This window comes from Pteronotus mesoamericanus, unplaced genomic scaffold, assembly GCF_021234165.1.
Source record: "Pteronotus mesoamericanus isolate MK-2021 breed Mesoamerican mustached bat unplaced genomic scaffold, CSHL_Meso_final contig_1018, whole genome shotgun sequence".
Lineage (NCBI taxonomy): Eukaryota > Metazoa > Chordata > Mammalia > Chiroptera > Mormoopidae > Pteronotus > Pteronotus mesoamericanus.
Window position 1 is genome coordinate 3706882 of NW_026555002.1, and position 21608 is coordinate 3728489.

The 21608-nt window shown below is 37.6% G+C and overlaps 2 protein-coding genes across 6 annotated transcripts in view; one reads left to right on the forward strand and one right to left on the reverse strand.

Moving 5' to 3' along the window:
- The window catches only part of GIGYF2 (GRB10 interacting GYF protein 2), a 107793-nt gene that overhangs the window by 42580 nt on the left and 43605 nt on the right, over nt 1–21608 (reverse strand). For all 5 annotated transcript variants that reach the window (XM_054571454.1, XM_054571447.1, XM_054571471.1 and 2 more), the window contains one exon: nt 867–1046. In XM_054571454.1, the coding sequence (XP_054427429.1) occupies nt 867–1046 (180 nt within the window). The remainder of the gene's footprint in view (nt 1–866; nt 1047–21608) is intronic.
- Nucleotides 9971–17877, forward strand: KCNJ13 (potassium inwardly rectifying channel subfamily J member 13). Its single transcript, XM_054571482.1, has 3 exons — nt 9971–9988; nt 15236–15711; nt 17255–17877. The coding sequence occupies exons 2-3, from the start codon at nt 15252–15254 to the stop codon at nt 17875–17877; spliced, it is 1083 nt and encodes a 360-aa protein (XP_054427457.1). The 5' UTR covers nt 9971–9988; nt 15236–15251.

The window sequence follows — 21608 nt, forward strand, 5'->3', positions numbered from 1 at the left end:
TTTGCTACTAACTTGATTTTAAGTAAATGAAAACAGTTTACATTCTTATAATGTCTTCTATTAAAAGGTAAGGTCCCTTAGCCTATGGCTGATAGACAAAATATGTTATATACATGAAATTCAAAAGCCATGTACACACTCTGTATGCTTCCATTACGCATGACCCCATGATTCAAACTACAGTGGCACCTGATTATCATGAGGCGTGGAATCAGCACTTTGGCAGGGGATGAACTTTGACACAAAGCACCAGTGTCTTCAGTTACCAGCATATCTAATGTCAGGGAAGAACAGTTGGTAGCATTCTTAAGAGTCAAACAGAAGAACCTCCAAAACCACTAATCGCTACTATTCTCTCTCCTTTTCTTAAAGTTAGAGGGACAAAAGAACGAACTTGTGATTATGTTTTTGACCTGAGTTTAAAGTTTATTCTTCAAATAAGCAAAAATCACATTTTCAGGACAAAAAAAATTTTTTGAAAGAATAAATCCTTTCTTATGCAAAGAAAACAAAGAACATTTTAGGGGAGCACATGTCCCTAAATGAGTGTATAATTATACATTTGTAAGTTTTAAAGCATGATGAAAAGACTTCTTAAGAGTTAGACAAAACCAAACGAAACCCTTCCTCTGCTGTGCAGTTAAGGGCAGGCGCCTCCTGCGAAACCACACTGTTTGCCCCAGGGGGGGAAAAAGATTTAATCAACTGAATAGGTCTGGAGAATTTTTGTGTTGAAATTTTTTGTAGTAGTAACACTGAGTGTGATGACATAAATAACAACTCCGCATTTTAAAGAAACAAAACAAAAAAGAAAACATTTTATCTTTTCTGCTATTCCCTAACCAAATCCTCAACAGAAATCTTACCAGGACTATGAGGCCGCCACCTCTCTCCATCCCTTCTCGATCCAGCTAGTCGCCACCCTCCATCTTCATCTTCTCCATTTTGTTCCTCTCTAAAAATACGCCAATTGTCACTTTCTGACCGTATAAATTCATGCTTTCTTCCCACTGATGTTGGTCCACCTTCCTCAAAATTTGGTCTCCCTGTAAAGAAAATAAGAAACATGAGCCTCAGCCAGTGAGGAATTTGAAACAGACTTGACCCCTCAAATGCAGCTTTCCTGCAAATGTGTCCCTTTCAGTGTTCAGGCAGTATAAATAAAGTAACGATGGGTATACGCATAGATCATTAGACTCATTTCTTAAAGCTGAATGTTCACAGACTGGCTATTTTTTTAAGCAGAAGTAATGTATGCACTTAAAAAAAGGCATGCAATTAAAAGTGAATCAACTTTCCTCCTACACAAGACCCCCAAGTCTTTTTCTCCAAAAGTAACCACCATCAACAATGTCTTATAAAGCCTGCCCCAAACTGTCCATAGCTATACTTACCTATGTATATACAGCTCCCTCATTCACACTCACTCAGCCCACGCTCAGAGTGTTAGACACATTGCTTTATACCCTTGCTGTTTGCACTTAATCATGTATCCTGGCAATCCTTCCTTAACCAGCCATAGTTTTTTGTTGGTTTTTTTTCCTTAAGACATGCAATATTTTTAATTATATGCTCTAACTTAATTTAATCAACATCTCCTGGTGGTTCTACCCAAACAGGATATCTGTACATTTCAATTTCTCTTTTATTCCAAAAACAGATTTTAAACTCAAAAGTAGAGACTGTGAGCTGTATCTCATTTACTCTAGCATCTAGTGTATTAAAGGCATACAATAAATTGCTTTTGAACAGGATTCAAAGCTAAACTATGTCTATCACCTGATGCAACTCAAGAGCTACATTAATGGTAAAAGACAACCTGGTCTACCAAGTAAACTAGACTGGTACCTCCAAAGGACAGCACGAGGCTAAACTCTGCGAATTCTTTAGTCACCACCCCACGTGCCCTAAGGTGTGTAACTCACAACGGATTGTATACATAAAACCTCATACTGAAATAGCTGAAAATCCAGAACACACACCAATTGTCCTCAGTTTATAACAACAGAAGTTACATATTATCCCAGTGACAACCTCAATTCTTTTCATGAAATCATGCTGAAAGTCAAGAACAAAACCATACAGGCCTCTGAAACTGAAGAAATTTTATTTTTTTGGTCATCCTTTTATAGTCCATTCTCATAGATTCAAAATCCTATTTGTCCAAATGGTTGTTAGGTTTTTATCAGATTTTAAAGAATAAAATAACTTGGAACAGGGGGATGCAATCATTTGCTCGGCAAAACACTACCTGCTTTCTTAGTATGGCAGGCAGCCTCTACCACAGCCCCCAACAACCGCTGCCTCTGGCTCTTGGGCAGCCCCTCACCTGAGATGCGGGCTAGACAGACTGACTCACTCCTGACAAACAGAATATACGAGGAGTGATGAGAGGTCACTCCCAAAGTTAAGTTAAAAGGGACTGTGGCCTTCCGTCTTGGATACTCTCTCTGAGGGATCCCAGCTGCCATGTCATGAGGCGGGCCTGTGGGGAAGCCCACTGGCAAAGAACTAAGGCCTCCCAACAGCCACATGCATGAGCTTGGGCGTGGCTGCAACCCCCCACCCCCCCGTAGCCCTTAAGCTGATTGCGGCCCGGTGAACACTGTGAAGGCACCCCCAGGCCAGGACCACCTGGCCCAGCTCCTCCTTCCTGGCCCACAGAAACAGAGATAAATAAATGTTTGCTATTTTCAGCCGCTAAATTTTGGGGTAACTTGTTACATAGCCATCGATAATAAAACCTCATTTAAAGTGACAATCTTTATAACAATTCTCAGTATTAGAAATTTTTTCCCATTTTATAGCTGAGAATAGCGTGGCTCAAAAAGATAACCCAGCAAAATTATCCAAAGTTATACACCACTGTTTAAATGGCATAGAAAGGACTCAAAAGTTAATCTTCTGGCTCCATTCAACAAATACTTAGTGCGCTCGAATGCCAAGTTTTATGGATTCACATATAGACATATTTTATATGTCCGCCCTTGGGTTAGAAAGGCTAGGAGACCTTGCAGGCTCTCTTACTTACAATTAAGAGGATAATCCGTTTTACAGAGCACCACATTCTTTATATAACTTGATTTAAAATGTAGGTATACTTACAAAAGAGGAACAAATCTAAAACAAAGAAATCCCTAATGTGTATAAATTGACAAGTGATGGGAAGTAAATTTTAACCCGTGTAATTGTTCAGTTGCAAGGCCGTGCCCGGCACCGTACAATGATTTGGGAGCGCGGTGGTAATCACGTGATGGATGACCTAGGCAGACCACTCATTTTCATCTCATTTTACATGAAGCCTTTGAAACTGTAATGGAGGTACCAAAGCAAGCAAAATCACAGGAGTGGCAAAATGCTTAACTCATCAAAAATGGATCATTACAATTTTTTCTAACTAAAAAAAAAAATTACTAAAAATACTAGTAATCCCTCAATCTAGAAATAGAACTCTACCTATCGTTAGCGTTTACATAACTGTATTTTTATGTAGTTGCAATCAGTATACCTACTATCTTGTCATCTACTGTCGTCAATGACAGCAAAACCTTCCGTGATTTAAAATCTTCCTGAAAATACAAATGGGCACATACAAGGTAACCCTTGCTGCTGTAGCATCATCCACCAGATTATTTCCCTCAAAACCGAGTCAAAACTTTTAACACTATTACTATTTTATTCATTGTAAAATGGTATACTAATGTGGCTCAAATATGAGCTTCTCACATCAAAGATTTTTCATATTGTTTATTGACTTTCCTTCCCTTTCTGTGAATTGTTTGCATTTTTTTCTAAACTAACAGCTTCTTTACCTTTGTAACTGTCAAGCCGTACACATACTTTTCATATTAGAATCCAGGAATAAGAAAAATACAAAGACAGAATAGGATTAAAAAAATAGGGAAACTACAGAAAAAACTTTTTGACTTTTCGGCTTACTATAAACTGTTTTGTAATTCTCAACCTGTGGGGAAACCTGTACCACATTAACCTCTAAATAACTACTTAGGCTATTTCTTGTTTCAAAAGGATTTGAGACAAATTCTGAAGATAAAGAGCACAGTACCCACCCCCACAAAAAAAAAAAAAAAAAAAAAAAAAAGGATCTTGGAGTCACCAGACCTCATTTGAAATTCTGGCTCTAATCCAATCTCTAATTTGAAAGCGCACGCACACACATTTCAATGAAACCACTTGATTTTATATCAACACCAGCCCATGATACTTTAAAAATTCTGTTACAAAGGAGTTCAGATTTTGTTACTGCATGCCTGTTTCCACAAAATAATTTCTAAAAACTGCAGTGCACTTTTTTGGTATATCATTTATTGTATAATGAACAACAGAAACAGAAAGATCTAGGTGACAACTTTTCTGGTAAACCAAGGAAAACGAGAATAACATAATTCTAACATGCCACACCTATTCCATGCGCAAATGCATAGTCGGTGGAATTCTGTCTTCAGGGGGTTAAGAGAACGGTAAAAATTCAAAAACTTTTAAATGGACTCCACTTATCTCCTCCCCCTACCTTAAAAAAAAACTTATTATTGAAGTGTAACATTCTTATAAAAAAAGTACACAAATCACTAACGTAGAATTCAAAGAGTTTTCATTAAGCAAATCGATCCACAAAACTACCACCTGCAATTATTAAAAAGCAAAGAGTATCAGGAACTCAAATGCCTTCATGTCTTCTCCATCAGCTCTTCCCAAAGCAAGCACTGTTTTGATTTCAATCTCCAAAGAATAGTTTTGTCTGCTTTTAAACTTTTTTTTTTTACAAAAATGGAGATTCATTTACATCTAGCTTCTTTCACTGGACATTCAGGGAGATTTATCCACATTGTTACAAATGCGGCTTGTTCTTTTGCCCTAATGCACAGGATCTCAATGTATGAATAAATCACAATATATTTCTCTCCTCTACTGCTGATTTAGGTTGTTTCTAGTGTTTTCTTGCTATTATGCATTGTGTTGCTATGAACATTCTTGGATATGAAATTTGATGGGCATATCTGCATTCTGTTGGAATTTACCTAGGAGTGAAATTGCTGTCATAGATACATTCAACTTTAGTAAATAATACCAACTATTTTCCCAGAGAAATAGTACTATTTTATCATTTTTTGCTTGTTTCTTTTACTCAAATTCAAACCTCCAACAGCCAATAACACGAGTACCTCCTCTGTGGACAAACACAGGACTGACAATAACGAAGAGACTTTAGACACAGCACCCAGCCTCCAGGTCCACAGTCCAGGGACACACAGAAAGTAAATGACTTGATACGTTACAGTTGACAAAATACACTGACGTATCTCATATAACCTCACAGTAAACACAAGAGTTCAGTCAAACTCATCCTCCTGTCCCTGTGAGGAAAGGGTGCCCGCAGGGGACCCTTCACAAATCACACAAACGGTGCCCGAATCAGAAAGAGAACACAGGTGTTTAAACTCCTAATCCAGGTTTTACTAACAAATTAAACCCATCAGCAGTAGCCAGAAATTCTAGAAAAACTAAAGTAGTAAGAGAAATATCTGGGATCTAAATCTAATAAGCTCTACAAGGGAACAACTTGGGGACAGAGACTGACAACATCTCTAAAAAAGGGGAGATGAAACTAAATTTGTTAAATCTTCCAGCAGAAATGATACAAAAAACATCAAGACCAACTTACTCAATATAAAAAACCTACCTCTAGAAATTACTTTGAGAGGAAAAAAAATAACTTTAAGTATCATCTAACAAAATATACTTTCCAATTACTGCCAATGCAACTAAAATTTACACTGTATGCAAAAATTGCTCTTTTAAAACATTCAATCTTTTAAAACCTAAGTGATTAAAACAGATTTGTACCTTTGTAAATCTGAGTGAGGAGTGAGGGTATCAAAGAGAACTTCACCCATATAATCTGAGTTAAAAAATAAATATATTTGTACAGGAGTGAGCAAAAATAGATATGGAAAAAAGACCTGCAGGTATGATTATTACAATAGCTTTATTAACTGTTTTGTGTACTCACAACTATAAACCTACTTTTGCCCACCCCTGTAAAATATTGATATAATTTAAAATTAATTATACATACAAACGTCATTCATGAGCAACTTAAAATACCTAAAAAGTTTCTTTCATGTCTAAAATTTTCCAGGATTCCAGTGACCAGAGCTCCAATGAGTGAGGGATACCCACATGCCTTTCTTAACTTTGAAAATCAAAGCCTTCCTCCTTCTATAACATCGGCACCATGACAAAACTGAGTAACCAAATATTTTAGTTGGCTTTTAAAATCTCAACAGATTAATCTGTAAACAAGATGGTTTAAAAGTAAATGCAACTGCATATGTAACTGGAAAAAAATGCCTGACCCACGCATTTTAACCTGCAGTCAGTAAGCATGCTTGGGACTGCGAGCCCTTGCGTGGAAGCCCTTCTTGCGGGCATGCAGGTCCTTTTCGGGGAAAAGGGTCTAAGGATTTTTTCAGGTTTAAAGATGTCTATGACCTCCAAAAGGTAAACAGAAATTTGAAGTGTATTATTTTCGATTCAATACAGCAAACATGGCCGTTCTGTAAGCAAACTATACTGTGGCATACGTTTGTTCTTAAATCACAGAAACTCAAGATGTAGAAAAGATGCTGAAATACACAAGTACTACATATCTAAGTAGTTTCCCCAATGGGAATAAATACTTGTTTCTATCTTAAAATGTTAAGCCTGAATAGGATTCTTCCAAAACTAAAACAAAATTAAAACGCAGTGTTGGTTTCACTCTGGTCTAATTGCGAGGACTTCCTAAGGAGAAGGAGCAGTGAAAGGGCACCTGTGTGCATGGTTGACACACAGCCAAACACGGTGTTTATGGAAAACTTCAGATGGAGCAAGGAGGCGCTCGGCCAACACAATCTACAGCTGTGAGACTTGGAACGTACAAGTGCCCACGCTCCAAAAGCAAAAGTGGAATTATGGGACAGACTTTGAAGCTTGTTTATGTGCAAATTTTTCTAGCAAGTAACTTCATATTGCTCTATCAGATATACATTCTCTGATCAACACAAGAAATATTTACTAATGCCAGAGAAAAGAGTGAAAGGGAATCCCATCCAGGTGTTGGTATCTACACTCCCCTGCCACAGTTACTTGTCCAAAACTCACAAAGGCTCGATTGGAGTAGTTTAAATTCTACATCCAGAGATTTACAACTTTTCTCCCATCCTAACCCCTGAGCACAACAATAGGCTCCCTTAGTTACCATGGTTCCTGAGAACACAGCAGCTCCTGGCTGGGCAGGGGAAACTGGAGGGGCTGCAGCAAGCATACCTGAACCTCTTCAAAAAGGCACCTCACGTGGTTTGAATATGCACCCTCTCTCTAAAATCCTATTGCTCAGTCACCTGCTGGTACATACCCAAAAGATGCCTGAAATCCATGGGGAAAACTATCAGTCAGTGAGCTTGAATGCAAGACTGAAAAGGCGACTGGCACCTTCTCCAGAAAGCTAAGCGCACTATGTAAGAAAGAGCTTTGGAGGGGGGTTAGGTGAGGAGGGGGTGGAACAAAAAGGAAAAAGGACTCATGGATATGGACAACAGCGTGGTCACTGCAGGGGAGTGGGGGGGATAAACGGTAATGGAAAGAAAATACAATAAGGAAGGAAGGAAGGAAGGAAGGAAGGAAGGAAGGGAGGGAGGGAGGGAGGGAGGGAGGGAGGGAGGGAGGGAGGGAGGAAGGAAGGAAGGGAGGGAGGGAGGGAGGGAGGGAGGAAGGAAAGAAAAAGGGAAGAGGGAAGGAAGGACCGACAGACACTGGAGCCAGGGCTAAAGTTTTGAAGTTGGGAGATGATCTACATATACATCACACTCCAACTAAAGGTTTTCGTGTTTTCAAGAACAGGCAGTACAGTTTTGGGTTATATACTAAATTACTTCAGCCAAAAAGAAAATCAAACACCTTCAGGTACAGAGAACTGAATTTATTAAAGAATTACTGACCTGGTTTTTGACACCTTGCTTAATCATTATAATTTTGAATAAAAAAACCAATCAATAAACAGATATCTAGCATTTATGTTCATTCACAGAAAGAGATGTTTTAGAGGCATCGTCAACTGAAATCACTAATTCTGTTTAGAGGAGAGGGCCTTTGTGTTTTAGAATGAAATGGGTATATCAACTGTTCCAAAATCAGTTTAATCTCAGCTACCCTGGCAACCTCAACTAGAAATGGCCTTAACTGCTCAGGGCATTATAATGAAAGTGCTATGCTCCTGAGTTGCACTCCAAAACTGGTCTACATTATCCACATAGTTAGCAATTAGGAATCAATGTGTAGAGACCATAGCAAACTTTCAATGATAGAAATCTAGAAACCAGAACATTTTTCCACTTGAGACATTTCTTAATGATCTTTTTGCCAAATCATTCTCACCTCAATATATTCTGAAATGGAATATATTACGGAAAGAGTCTTCTAAATTTTGTAAACTCCTTCACTATCTTGCTTGCTTTAATGTCTCTTCAAGACACAAGGCAGATACACTGCAGTACTTTTGCTTTTTGAAAGACGGTGTTACACTGTATTTACTGTGGCTTTTTCCCCATAAAGAGTTAAACTGATAAAAAGTGTAATTCCTACCAGCACAGGCAGGAAACCAGCATCATATCACAAGTCCCTCCTTTATGCTATTACCTGCTCCAGTTCTGAAGGTCAAAGTTTCCAATGCTGTGTCTGCACTTGTATTGAAATGTTTGGCATTAATAAAACAAAGAAGTAATTAATATATTTTTTAATTGTGGGGGGCAGGGAAGGAATCTACAAAGACGGATTTCACTTTCTAAGTAGCATTATATTGGTCTACATTAATAATTTTCCCAGCAGGCCTTCCATGACTTTACTTTGAATAATCACAGCCTTTGTTCCTAAGATCCTCTTACTTTGAGACATTTGATCAAAGTTTTAAAATCAGCAGCTAATGGAGGTGGAGAAAAGTATTGCTCACTAAGGCATATTATAAAAGCCATCCCACAGTTCATTTCAAGGTTGCTACACACTGGATCACACATTTTCCAGCCAAACACTATTTAGATATTAAGTTAAATTTTCTGAACACCGTGATTTACTACCTGTCTTCATACTTCTGAGGGAAACAGTTCCTAAACATCACTAAAGCATGCCTTAGTACAGAGTTCTTCAGTTTTTTTCACATAGGTGTGTTTTTTAAAGATAAGTACAAGGTACCAAACAAGTTTGTTCTCATTCAAGGTCTCTGTACATAGCCTTTAAAAAAGTCTGCCTCCTGTGCCCCGCCTGCAAAAGATTTGAGATAACTAAATTACCTATGTTACTAGTTCTACAATTAGTGACAGTCATTCTGATGAGATGGGATATGAAAACAAAACTGGCAAAAATCAATTCATTAATTCATCCCTAAAGGTCCTTATTCAAGGATATCATCCCCAAAGAAATGGAGGAAAAAAAGATTAGTAAAGGAAATACCTCACACTTCAACATGCTATATAAGGAAAGACAGCTGAAAAGAAATCTTGAGGGGAATTTTATCCCTTTGAACTTTTAAATAAACTCTTAAGTAAGATTATGCAAACTTACTAAAGACCGGTCCAGATTAGAGGGAAAAAATGCACCCCTTCTCCAAGTCAGTTCTGGAGGCCTTCTCCAGAGCTGTTAAGGTTTGTGTTGGGTAAAGAAAGACCTCCTAACAAACCAGCATTCTTTTCCACATGACCAGAGCTAATTGGCCCCCCTGCAGACTAAGTGACCAATCACATCAGCTTCAGCTGAAACCAGCCCCCACAACATTATAAACAGAGGAATGTGAACTGTAAACCCAGTCCAAGAAGAGAACCTACAAACTAGACTTGTAGAGTAAAATTACCTCATCAAAAAGGCCAAATCTGAAAGTTTCCTCAAGACCTACCTGTGCATACAGGCTGACCCAGCAAAAAAAAAAAAAAACAAACTGGTGAGTACATGAAATAATAATCATTCTTATTTCTTTCCTTAAAGGGGAATAGAGAAAGAAAATGATTGGCAAATAGGGACAGAGCTAGATAGTGCCAGTAGGGCTTTAAAACAAAGACATTACCTACAGGGTCGTACATTAAGGTTATTTATTCTTTTTCCTTAAATTTTAGGAATGGAATAACAGTCCTACTGAAAGCATTACTGAAAATTTTCATGTTTTATTAAATGTATACTAATTCTCCATTATAATATAGAAACGAGTAGAGAAGAAAAACCCTTAAAAAATTCAGTAACTTTTAACAAAATGTACCTTTTTCTTTTGAAGGGATTAAAGACCCCGAATGAGCATACAAATTACAAAAAGAAAATCTTTGTTTGTATTTTTTTAATCCATGAAAAAAGTGATGAGTATCCTAATTTTAAGTTTTGTTTTAAGAATGTATTACTGCAATTGGATGCTTCTGCAAATAAGCATTTAAAAGAATCTCTGAGCTTATATAATACAGTTAGAACTCACACTGCTTGCCCTAATTATGGAGGGACAGGAAAGACGATTATGACTCTATACAATCCTAAAGTGTTTACACCAGATGTTTACAAATACATGGCAATACTGTAATCATTTAACATTTGTTGTTCTAGCCTGTACCTTAACTGTTTAGTATGACCTACACTGCTACATTACAACATGACAATAAGAGACAGTTTTCAGAGCTACAATCCATGAGTAGAATGAATCCATTATTGTGATGACCAATGAAGCAGCCAAACTATCATTTGTATAAAGTACTGTTTCTTCCACCAAACAGTTTATAAATGGGCAAAAATTTTACAGCCCACACACAGAGGGATACAAGCAAACCTCTCTAAGCTTCGAGTCTACTTTCTATTGGGATCAGTTGATGAGAATCATATAAATACAAACCAAGATAAATACAATAAAAACAAATGAAAACAAATTCACAGATATAGAGAACAAACTGATGGTTACCAGATGGGAGGCAGGTGGGGGAAACAGGCAAAAAAGGTGCAGATTAAGAAGTACAAAATGCCAGTTACAAAATTATTCATGGGGATATAATACAGAGCGTAGGGAATACAGTTAATATTGTAATAGGAGTGTATGGTGGGTGACAGATGGTTACTAAACTTCTTGGGGTTATTCGTAAGGTTTAAAAATGTCTGATCACTATGCTGTACAACTGAAACTATATTGTATGCCGACTTTGATTTCAAAATAACTTTTAAAAAACACACCTCTGTGCCTACAGTGAAAATTACTTGAAATATAATAGCATAAATATAATGTCTAGCCCTCAAACATTTTTATTTGTTCATTTTTTTATCCTCACACAAGGACCTTTTTTCATTGCTTTTAGAGAGAGAGGAAGGGGAATAGAGAGAGGGAAAGGGAAAGAGAGAACACTGATAGGAGATATCAACTTGGCTGCCTTCTCGTACATGCTCTGACCAGGGATTGACCGTGTGACCTTTCAGTCCATGGGACCCAACCAACTAAGCTACACTAGTCAGGGGCCCCATCAGGTACTTTTAAATTGGATGGAAAGGAAACCTACATATATCAGGCAACAATAATTTTTTAAACACCACATAAGCAGACATAACATCCTACAGAAAACAATCATACAGAAAACCTTTCAGTTGCGGAACATGGCAGTAAGTTTACAAACATGCAGGTTTTAAGGCACCATTTAATTCCCTCTTCTCCACCCTTTTTTAACATAAAGAAGCCTGGAAGGGTATTCGTGGCTTGCCCACACTGACAAAGCTACACAATCAGCAGAGCCAGAGCCTGGCCAGCTAGATTACCCATCATGTCTTCCTTACACTAAACACACTGGCCACATGAGCCCAAAGAATGGAGTCATACCAGGTAATCTGTTAGGTGGGGATCAAAATCTTAACTTCTCTCAACTACCCCCTCCTCAACACAATTTGAACAAGACCTAGCAAGGTTTTATACATAAAAAGATACTGCTTTGCTGTGCTGATATTAGCCTTTTGACTAATACATTTTTCCAGGTATTTAGTTATGTAGCAGCAAAAGGAATGAAATTGTAAAAACATCAAGCGTGAGTGCTACAAGTAACAACCTGAAAAGGCACAAATAATAATAATTAATTTTATTAGCTATAGTTGTAGAGAAAAGCTACGTCCCAGGTAATGCATCTTAGCACTTAATGAAGCAGGTTGAAAATCAAGAATCATCATGTAGCTTCCCAGCCCCCGCCGCCGCCCCCTCAGTTACTGTGAGAAAACCGGCCATCAGCGGCCCCCGGAGTGACGTAAGCATTAGCGTGGAGGGCCGTGGCAGGGAGACACACTAAATGCCGGAGGACGGTGCAGAACCCTGTGTGGTTCACAGCCAGCTCTCCTTTCATTCTTACATCCTTTTTCCTCTTCAAGTGTCTGTCTATATATCTTCTATAAAATGATGATAGTATTACATTTTTAAAATTATTTTCTCATCTGGCAAAATACAACTTCGGCAATCCTACGCAAGAATTCTCCTCTCCACATTTTGTTTTAATTCAACTGGTCTGCGGAATCCTAGATTGACTATGTAATAATTCTGATTGTACTAATCTTCGAATTTTATAAGGTGTCTTCCTTAACTAAAAATCTATTTCTTGTCTATAAATCATAGGTCTGAATCTAAGCAAGCATTCCTGAGGAACAAATATTCTGTAGTGGCTCTTGAACAAAATTTGTCAAATATAGCGTTGTGTTATTCGTGTTATAGCCTTTGACCCAGGCTAACCAGGGTCAAAGAGGCAATACAGCACTAATTCTGCACTAGGGACTCATAATGAGATTCACCACTATTTACTGCCTTTGTGATCTTAGGAACTCACTGTGCCTCAGTTTCATTATCTGTAAAATAGGAATAATGGTACTTCTACTGTGAAAATTAAAATAAAAAAAAATTATTAACAACAAGAAAGCAATACTTACTGAGAGGGTACTCTGGCCAGGCACTGGCTACTGGTTTCACATGAGTTAATACATGTGCAGTGTTTGGTATGATCCCTGGCACATAACAAACAATGTATATTAGCTAATATTATTAATTGCTACTGTCATAAGAATCATGAGTTAACTGTTTAAAACAGATACTTGAGACATCTATGGGAAAAGAAGAGCATCTATTAAAGGTGCTAAAAACATCTGCTTTCACAAATTATTTTGTAAATGCAATACCCATTATCTTCTGAAAGGCTTTTAGTTCATCAAACTCTCTAAATAAATACTTTCTTGTAAGGGGCGGGGAGGCGGGGGGGGGGGGGGGGGGGAAGGAATTACCAGCTGTGAAGTTAGCCAGGCTTGGTTAACAACTCAAATAATCCAAGGCCTCCATCTGCCTTGTGTAAATGTCTTTTATCTGCCTGATCCTCGCTGACTTCATCTGAAAAATGGGACAATATGTCTATCTTGCTGAGATACCAATTAGAAATAATGCAATATAAATGCATCTAGCATTTATTCACAGGCATTTATTCAGTGCCTGTGAATATTTTGTTGCTGTTATTATTCCCAAAAAGACAGAGATCAGGTCTCCCAAAACATTTAAAGAATCTAGCAAAGTGAGTTATTAAATAGCTGTGCCAAGAAAAAAAATACACTAAGTAAAACAACTTGTTAAGAGTAACAAATTATAAAACATTAATGGCTAAAATTTTCTTATCAATTGTTTTGAGAACGAAAGAGAAACACTGACTTGCTGTTTCACTTATTTATGCATTCACTGGATGATTCGTGTATGTGCCCTGAGGATAGAATCTGCAACCATGGCATATCAGGACTACATTCTATAACTAATAAAATTATGAATGTTTTTGAGTGAACCAGCCAGGGTCCTAAGTTTTTTTAAAGTTTATAGTATTAAACTGAAATGGCCATCTAATCTAAATAAATTATTGATTGTTCCAATGTTCCATCAGTAATTCAAATCTGAAAAAAAAATGCAAGAGAATGTCTCTAATATCACCAATAAATAATAAATTAACCTCAGGAAAAAAGACAAAGTATATGCCCAGCTGGCCAATGTTCAATTCCAACAACACAGGAAGGCAGTCTCCAAAGTCCCTAGACACAGCAAAGCCAAGCAACAGCCTGTCTCTACATGCCTCTAGCCCACTTAAGCAGCACTGTCCTTCAAATGGCAGGAAGGGATATGCAATACCTCCCAGGGCATCTGCTTCCAAAGGAAAAAGAAAAGACTTAACTGTAACTCTTACTACTGAATTGTGGCAAAGAAGAGAGGAGCATTCAAGGAGCAAAGCAGCATTTTCCCTTCTGTTCCTGGTAGCCTCTATGCAAGTCTCAAGACTCCTCTGTCATAGGTAAGGATGGTCACACAGAAAACACAGTGTAATTCTACTCACCACATAGAGAAAGGGGTAATTACTGATAAAAAACTAATTATATTAATTACTTTATAAAAACTGCCATTTGATGTACTAATGATTATTTTAGTTCATTAGACTTGAAACTATCTTCTGGTTTACTTTCAAAATTAGTATTACCTAGGAATCTCTACCTAGAATTTCTTTTTTTGCCAAGAAAATTATAATCCACCCCACAATCTTATCCATCAGCCAGGGAAGAAGAGAGTCCATTAAAATGACCACTAAGTGACAAAAACAAATAAAACCTAATCATAAAACTTTCAATACGCTAACTATAAAGTGTATTTTAGAACTATTATGCACTAAAAACTTAAAGTCTCGTCCTAGCACTAAGTTTGGTGTCAAAACATTGACACCAAACTTAGTGTTAGACAGTTTAACACTACACTTCCAAGTAATTTCTACTTATTTCCACATTCCTTTTGAGTTTTCATAATTATAAACCATTAATTACGAGAAGTTCTTACTTACACATAATGTTTAGTCAAGTCAGTAAATACTCGATGCCTGGACTTAACACAAAAAAGATACAGGGGTGTCAATAAGCCATGAACTGTAATCCCAACCCTCAGGAATTTCTAAATATATTTGAAGTGCTAAAATGCCAAACAATATTTTAAGTCATTCTAGGAAACAGTAAGAGATATCTCATGATTAGCTATCAACTGAATGACAGAAAATGCTGCTTTTTGTAAAGAGAGAAAGAGTCCAACTGGAAAAGCCTGCCCAACAGCCAGGAAAGCATTCCAAAGAAACTACAAAGTGAATGAGGTCTCAGAACTTATTCATATTAACTGTAAATCTCTTGATTGCAGAGATTTACAGCCTGAGATGGATGGCAGTAATTGCAAAGTTATTGCTCCTCTCCTAACTCAGAGATACCGGAGGATGGTCACCAAGGATGGCCACAGCACACTTCAAATGGATGGTGCGCAAAGAGGTCTTGTGTATCTTCGAGATGCCTGGGGAATCCTGATGGACATGCGCTGGCGCTGGATGATGTTGGTCTTTTCTGCCTCTTTTGTTGTCCACTGGCTTGTCTTTGCAGTGCTCTGGTACGTGCTAGCTGAGATGAATGGTGATCTGGAACTAGATCATGATGCCCCACCTGAGAACCACACTATCTGTGTCAAGTACATCACCAGTTTCACAGCTGCATTCTCCTTCTCCCTGGAGACACAACTCACAATTGGTTATGGTACCATGTTCCCCAGTGGTGACTGTCCAAGTGCAATCGCCCTCCTTGCCATACAAATGCTCCTAGGTCTCATGCTAGAGGCTTTCATCACAGGTAATTGTTTTTTGTTCTTTAAAAAAATTATGAATGTTTTGGAAAGGGTATTGTCAGTTATAAGCAACTGTATTATAAAATCATTTCTTTGCATTATTGACGGGTAATGCCTGAGACTGAATAGAGTGTCCAGGAACAAATGATAGGAGAGATTATAAGAAACATGACTCTATACTTAAATATTACCTATTGGAACTTCTTAAGAAAAAAGGGATCATTATAGCACTCACTTTTAGCAACATCTTATGACAAAAAAAAAAAAAGAATAAAAGGTCTAAAAGAATTTTTCAGAGATGCCGAATAGTTCGTTATCTAACAGAGGAATTTGATTTTTTAAATTCGGCTAGAATTTTTTCCTCTGAGTTCACCTGTTCAACATTTACTCAGTAGTAGTAAGCCCAGAGCACCAAAGTCAGCATTGTATGTACACACATACAAGTACACATGTTCTTCACAAAAATATACAGTCTTAGCAAGTGTGGCCACAAAGATTACAAAATTTTGTTTATAAAGCAGTAACACACAAGTAGGGCTAATGTACTTTATATAAGTGACATATGCAAGTGGCTCCACAAACTGTAACAAATTACTTAACCTTTACAAGGAGAGTCCTTTCACTGGTTCAGTCATCAGATAAAATTTAGGGGATCTGTGAACCTGGATAGGAAAAACTTGCATCTTTTCTTAATAACTCCTAACTGAAATTTGGTATTTCCTTTTATTATAAATGCAGGCAACAAAAAACAACAGCAATACCTGTAACTTTCATACAAACAGAATCACAGATATTTTCATATCACACTACAGCCTTCAGCATTACAGTACTAAACCCACCAGTATATTTTGTTATTTAATGTATTAATAAAGCACATATAGTACTGTAACACAATTTTAAAAACAGTCAACTGGATTTCTATATATTTGGTTTCCTTTCTACGTACTTTATTTTTATGCATTTACAGCATAATTCCATAGACCTGCCTGCCAACAAGATCTGTGGCACAAAAGTGGTTTGGAACCCCTGACCAATAGCTCCTGGGAACAAGGATGCATATGAAAGGTGCACTGAAATCACCTTAGAGTCAGAGTCGTCATCGTCTTTTTTTAAAAAAGGGAGCTAGGGACCGAGGAGGGGCAGGGTACGAATTTCAAAGTTAAAAAATTCTTCATTGCATCTACTGGTTGTAGTTTGGTTGTACCAAGATTACATTTATTTTGTTACTTTTTTAAAAAATAGGGGCAGGATATAGGAAATAACCATTCTTTGACTTTAAAACATTTTAGAGGATAAAGGTTTACATTTCTATGTGACTACAAACTTTGCTTATCTATTTTTGAATTTATAATATTTAAATAAGTGTACGTACACTTTCAGAAATTCTTCAGGCAAATGAGACTACCCAAATTAACAAGTTCAATTCCTGATTCATTCGTAAAGCATGGTACAAGACATGTATAACTACTTGATATACCCTTCTCATTCAGAAAAGGTATTGATATGTAAAATGTTCATTCTAAAACAACTTAATGGTTTCTAATTTAGGTGCCTTTGTGGCAAAGATTGCCCGGCCAAAAAATCGAGCATTCTCAATTCGCTTCACTGACTTGGCAGTCGTGACTGACGTAGATGGCAAACCTAATCTTATTTTCCAAGTGGCCAACACTCGACCTAGCCCTCTAACCAGTGTCCGGGTCTCAGCTATACTCTATCAGGAAAGAGAAAACGGAGAACTCTACCAAACCAGTGTGGACTTCCACCTCGACGGCATCAGTTCTGAGGAATGTCCCTTCTTTATCTTCCCACTAACCTACTACCACACCATTACACCTTCGAGTCCTCTGGCCACTCTGCTCCAGCATGAAAATCCTCCCCACTATGAATTAGTTGTGTTCCTCTCAGCAATGCAAGAAGGCACTGGAGAAATATGCCAAAGGAGGACATCCTACCTACCCTCCGAGATCAGGTTACACCACTGTTTTGCATCTCTGTTGACCCGTGGTTCCAAAGGTGAATATCAAATCAAGATGGAGAATTTTGACAAGACTGTTCCCGAACGTCCAACTCCTCTGGTCTCTAAGAACCCAAACAGGACTGACCTGGACATCCGTAGCAATGGACAAAGCATTGACAATTTTCAGATCTCTGAAACAGGACTGACAGAGTAAGATGTATCCATAGCATCCTATTTTTTAATGTATTAAATATATCCAGCCACTTAATACAGCTACTTTTCCTTCATCATATCTCATGGGTTTTTTTTTCCCAACACTGATTACATCTCTCCGATTACATCGAGCCTATGCCCATAAAAAATGGCTGAGCTAACAACACACATTCTGGAAATACAACATTCTACTTTACAAAGTCTGTATCTGTGGTTATCCGCTGAAATCAGTGCCTCTCAACACAGCAGAAATGCTGGTGAATTTAGAGGTGTGGTTTGAGACCAACAATGAAGGTAAAATGGACAGTAAAATTTAATACAGCTGAACTCTAAGCAAATTAACCATAAATCTCTCATTTTTTACCTGCAACTTGAACCAAGAGTCTAGTTTCAAAACTAGCTCCCTAGGTAGATAATGATTTCACACTATTTAGTGAACATTCTTTTAAACCTGTTATTTTTTCAAGAAAACAAAGATCATTCCTTTGGTTCTTTATACCACAAAACTGAGGTAATATCCCCTTAATTTTTAAAGGTAAGAACAATACTTCACAAGCAAAACAGCGAAGTACAGATTTATACATAACTTCAAAAGTACTTCAGCACGACACCCAGATACATGTTCATGTATTTTTGGCAGAACGTGATCAGAGCAAATGAGATAAGCTACAGCCCAAATGGAACCTGTGGTTGTACTTTTGGCAAGGAGATACAAAATTATATCTACATTAAAGCTACCCTGCATAATAACCAAATAGTAAGTTAAAATGTATAATCAACTAATGGCTTGCAACCTAAATAAAAATATTCCCATCCTACCTACGATCCACTCAATAGTATTTTTAAAAAATGATAGCTGTAAGTTATAAATGCAAATGTATTTCAGTTTTTACAGATATAAAGGTTTAGTTAGATATAATTCAACAAGGAAAATAATCTCCAATAGATAAAGCAAAAAGTTATTAGACAATGAAATATTTTCAAACCCAAATTCCTGCTTCCAACTTCAAATAGTTTTTTCTATAAACACAAAATGAGTGTTTATTCACCAGTAGGAGGTTGGACGAGATGAATCTATTATTCCTTTCAAATCCTAGTATCTGCTGAAATTCTGCTTCCTCTGCTTCAATTTTAACTTTATATATACTAAGATGAACCCTTTCCCTTACACATCCAGTTTAAGACAGTAAGACTATCCTTTGTATATTTTTCATTTCACTAAAAAATAAAAAAATCAAACTATCCTCAAACAAAACAAGATCAAGTAAGTCGCCCTGTCAAATGTCAAATGGACTGTGGCTGCTCTTCTTTTCTGAAATCTCCCATTTGCAGGTTTCCATGGGAAAGGGAAAGATGAACCCTCCCCACTGGTGATGGCCCGTGCAGGAACCGTCTCGGAAATAAACACTAGCCGAGTAAAAACAAGCAGTTGTGAAGAGAAGGGCACAACAGCAAGTCACATTTTTCTACTCTTTGACCAAAAGGAAAAGGAATTAAGAAGAATTCTGGAGTTGTCTAAGACTGGTAATAGCAGAAGAATGTCAAGGACACATAAACCTAATTATTGTGAACTTGCTTGTTGAAAGTCTTCTTTCGTTAAGTACTAGTCAGACCAACAGATTTTTTTTTTGACCCAAACTGTTGTAACACAGAGAGAGCAGTAATTCTTATTTCTACAATAAAGTAACAAGATCCCCCTAACCTGTAAAAATAAAAGTTGCCTCAAGATTTACATGGTATGTTTTTTCCTAAGAGCTCTCTGCACTTCCGTAGATCACCATTCCAACAGTGAGAGTTCCCCAAATTGACACAACAAAGGGAGTGAACAAGATCTGGGGTCTAAGCCTCCTTATAAATTCAGCACATTCTCCATTCAAGTATACTATTTACATGTTAGCTTTGCATCTGAAAACTAGATGTGACTATACCCTACACCCCCCCCAAAAACTCTATTGGTATGCTAATGCTATGTTTAAAATGTTTCAAAAATAAATAACAAAGAAACATAATCAAAAATTTTGTGTAGGGCAGCAATTTCCAAGCTTTCTCATCTCATGGCACATACAAACTAGTAACTAAAATTCTGCCCTGGCTGGTGTGGCTCAGTGGATTGAGCACTGGCCTGCAAACCAAAGGGTTGCCGGTACATTTCCTAGTCAGGGTACAGGCCTGGGTTGCAGGCCAGGTCCCCAGCAGAGGGCGCGTGAAATGCAACCACACACTGATGTGTCTCTCCCTCTCTTTCCCCTTCTCTTCCCCTCTCTAAAAATAAATAAATAAAATCTTAAAAATAATAATAATAATAATAATAAAAAAACTGTGGCACACCAAAAAATATTATTTTTGCTGATCTAACCAAAAAAAAAGTATAATTCTGATTCATTCACACAAATGGCTATTGTTGTGTTGGCTGTTGTCATTTTTTTTGTTTGACAATCTAAGGGAAAAGAGGTCAGTGCCCCTGACTTTTGTATATTTTTGATTAATAAATAGTTGACTAATAAATAGCCAGGTATTGTATGTTTTAAAAATTCTGCGGCACGCTCTCACTGGTGTGGCTCGGTGGGTGTATCGTCCCATAAACTGAAAGGTCGCGGGTTCGATTTCCAGTCAGGGTGCATGCCTAGGAGGTGGGTTCAGTCCCTGGTTGGGGCGCAGAGAGGCAACCTATAGATGCCATTGATCTAGGGGGTTGAAAGCTCCCAAAAGCACTGTTATGAGTCTTTCCCTTCAAAGGATCACAGTTTCTACGTTAAGAATTAAGTTTTTTGCAAAGATGCCATTATCCTTTTAGCAGAATGGAGTACAAAGAGAAAAGAGGGAGGAACTTCCTGTGAGGTGGGAAGAGCAACTCTTAATTCCTGGCTGCACCGCTCACTAACCTGGGCCACCTGGCAGCTCAGGGACGTATCTTGGATACATCATCAGGAGACCACGTTAGACCTCACTTAAGAAATGCTTCTGGAAACCAATACGGAGACCATGATAGTGCCCCCAATCTGAAGACGAGCAGTTACTAGAAACCGTTAAGGCCTTGTTTTATTTACATACAAGTCCATACTACCAACTGCCAACAGCAGCCGAATAACCAAAAACTGCTTTTTGTCTACTTCAAAGTATTTCACACCACACACACTAACTGGTGTCACACTGGCCTGTAAACCTGCTGGTATCATCTGAACCATTTCTTATTTTTTAATTTTTTATCTTTTAATTTCACCCTCACAGAATTAAACTACTACAAAATGAGTGTTGGAATGATTTAATCCCCACTATGGAGCAATCGATTCCCACTGAATAGGAATTCCATAATCACGGGCCTCTGTCTACATTCTCTCATGGCTGTTCACAGGGGGTAGGCCCAGTTTTTACCCAGAGTTGGTAAGTCCATCCCTTTCTCTCCACGGGAGAGGTAAATACATGGTAAGAACCATCTCCAATTTTAAAAAGAACAAATCACTCTGGAATCTCCAGTACTCCAATTATCTTAACTTAATGTCATAGGACATCTCACAATTGATCACTATATTGGTGTCCCAACAAACTAGTTTAGTACTGCTGTTCCTGAACAGTGTAAGATACGCATATAAGCAATTTTTTTTAATCTGCAATATTTTCAAAAGTGGGTTACTTACAAAAAGTGCTCAGAATCACTAGCACAGTGAATAACCTAAAAATGAGCATCATATCAAAAAGCATTCAATAAAAGCCACTATGATATATTTGCATATA

What these genes read in the sequence shown, in the direction of transcription:
- KCNJ13 (XM_054571482.1), top strand. Translation starts at nt 15,252, where the DNA reads ATGGATGGCAGTAATTGCAAAGTTATTGCTCCTCTCCTAACTCAGAGA. An exon ending in GCTAGAGGCTTTCATCACAG is followed by an intron (nt 15,712 to 17,254) that starts GTAATTGTTTTT and finishes TTTCTAATTTAG; the next exon opens with GTGCCTTTGTGGCAAAGATT.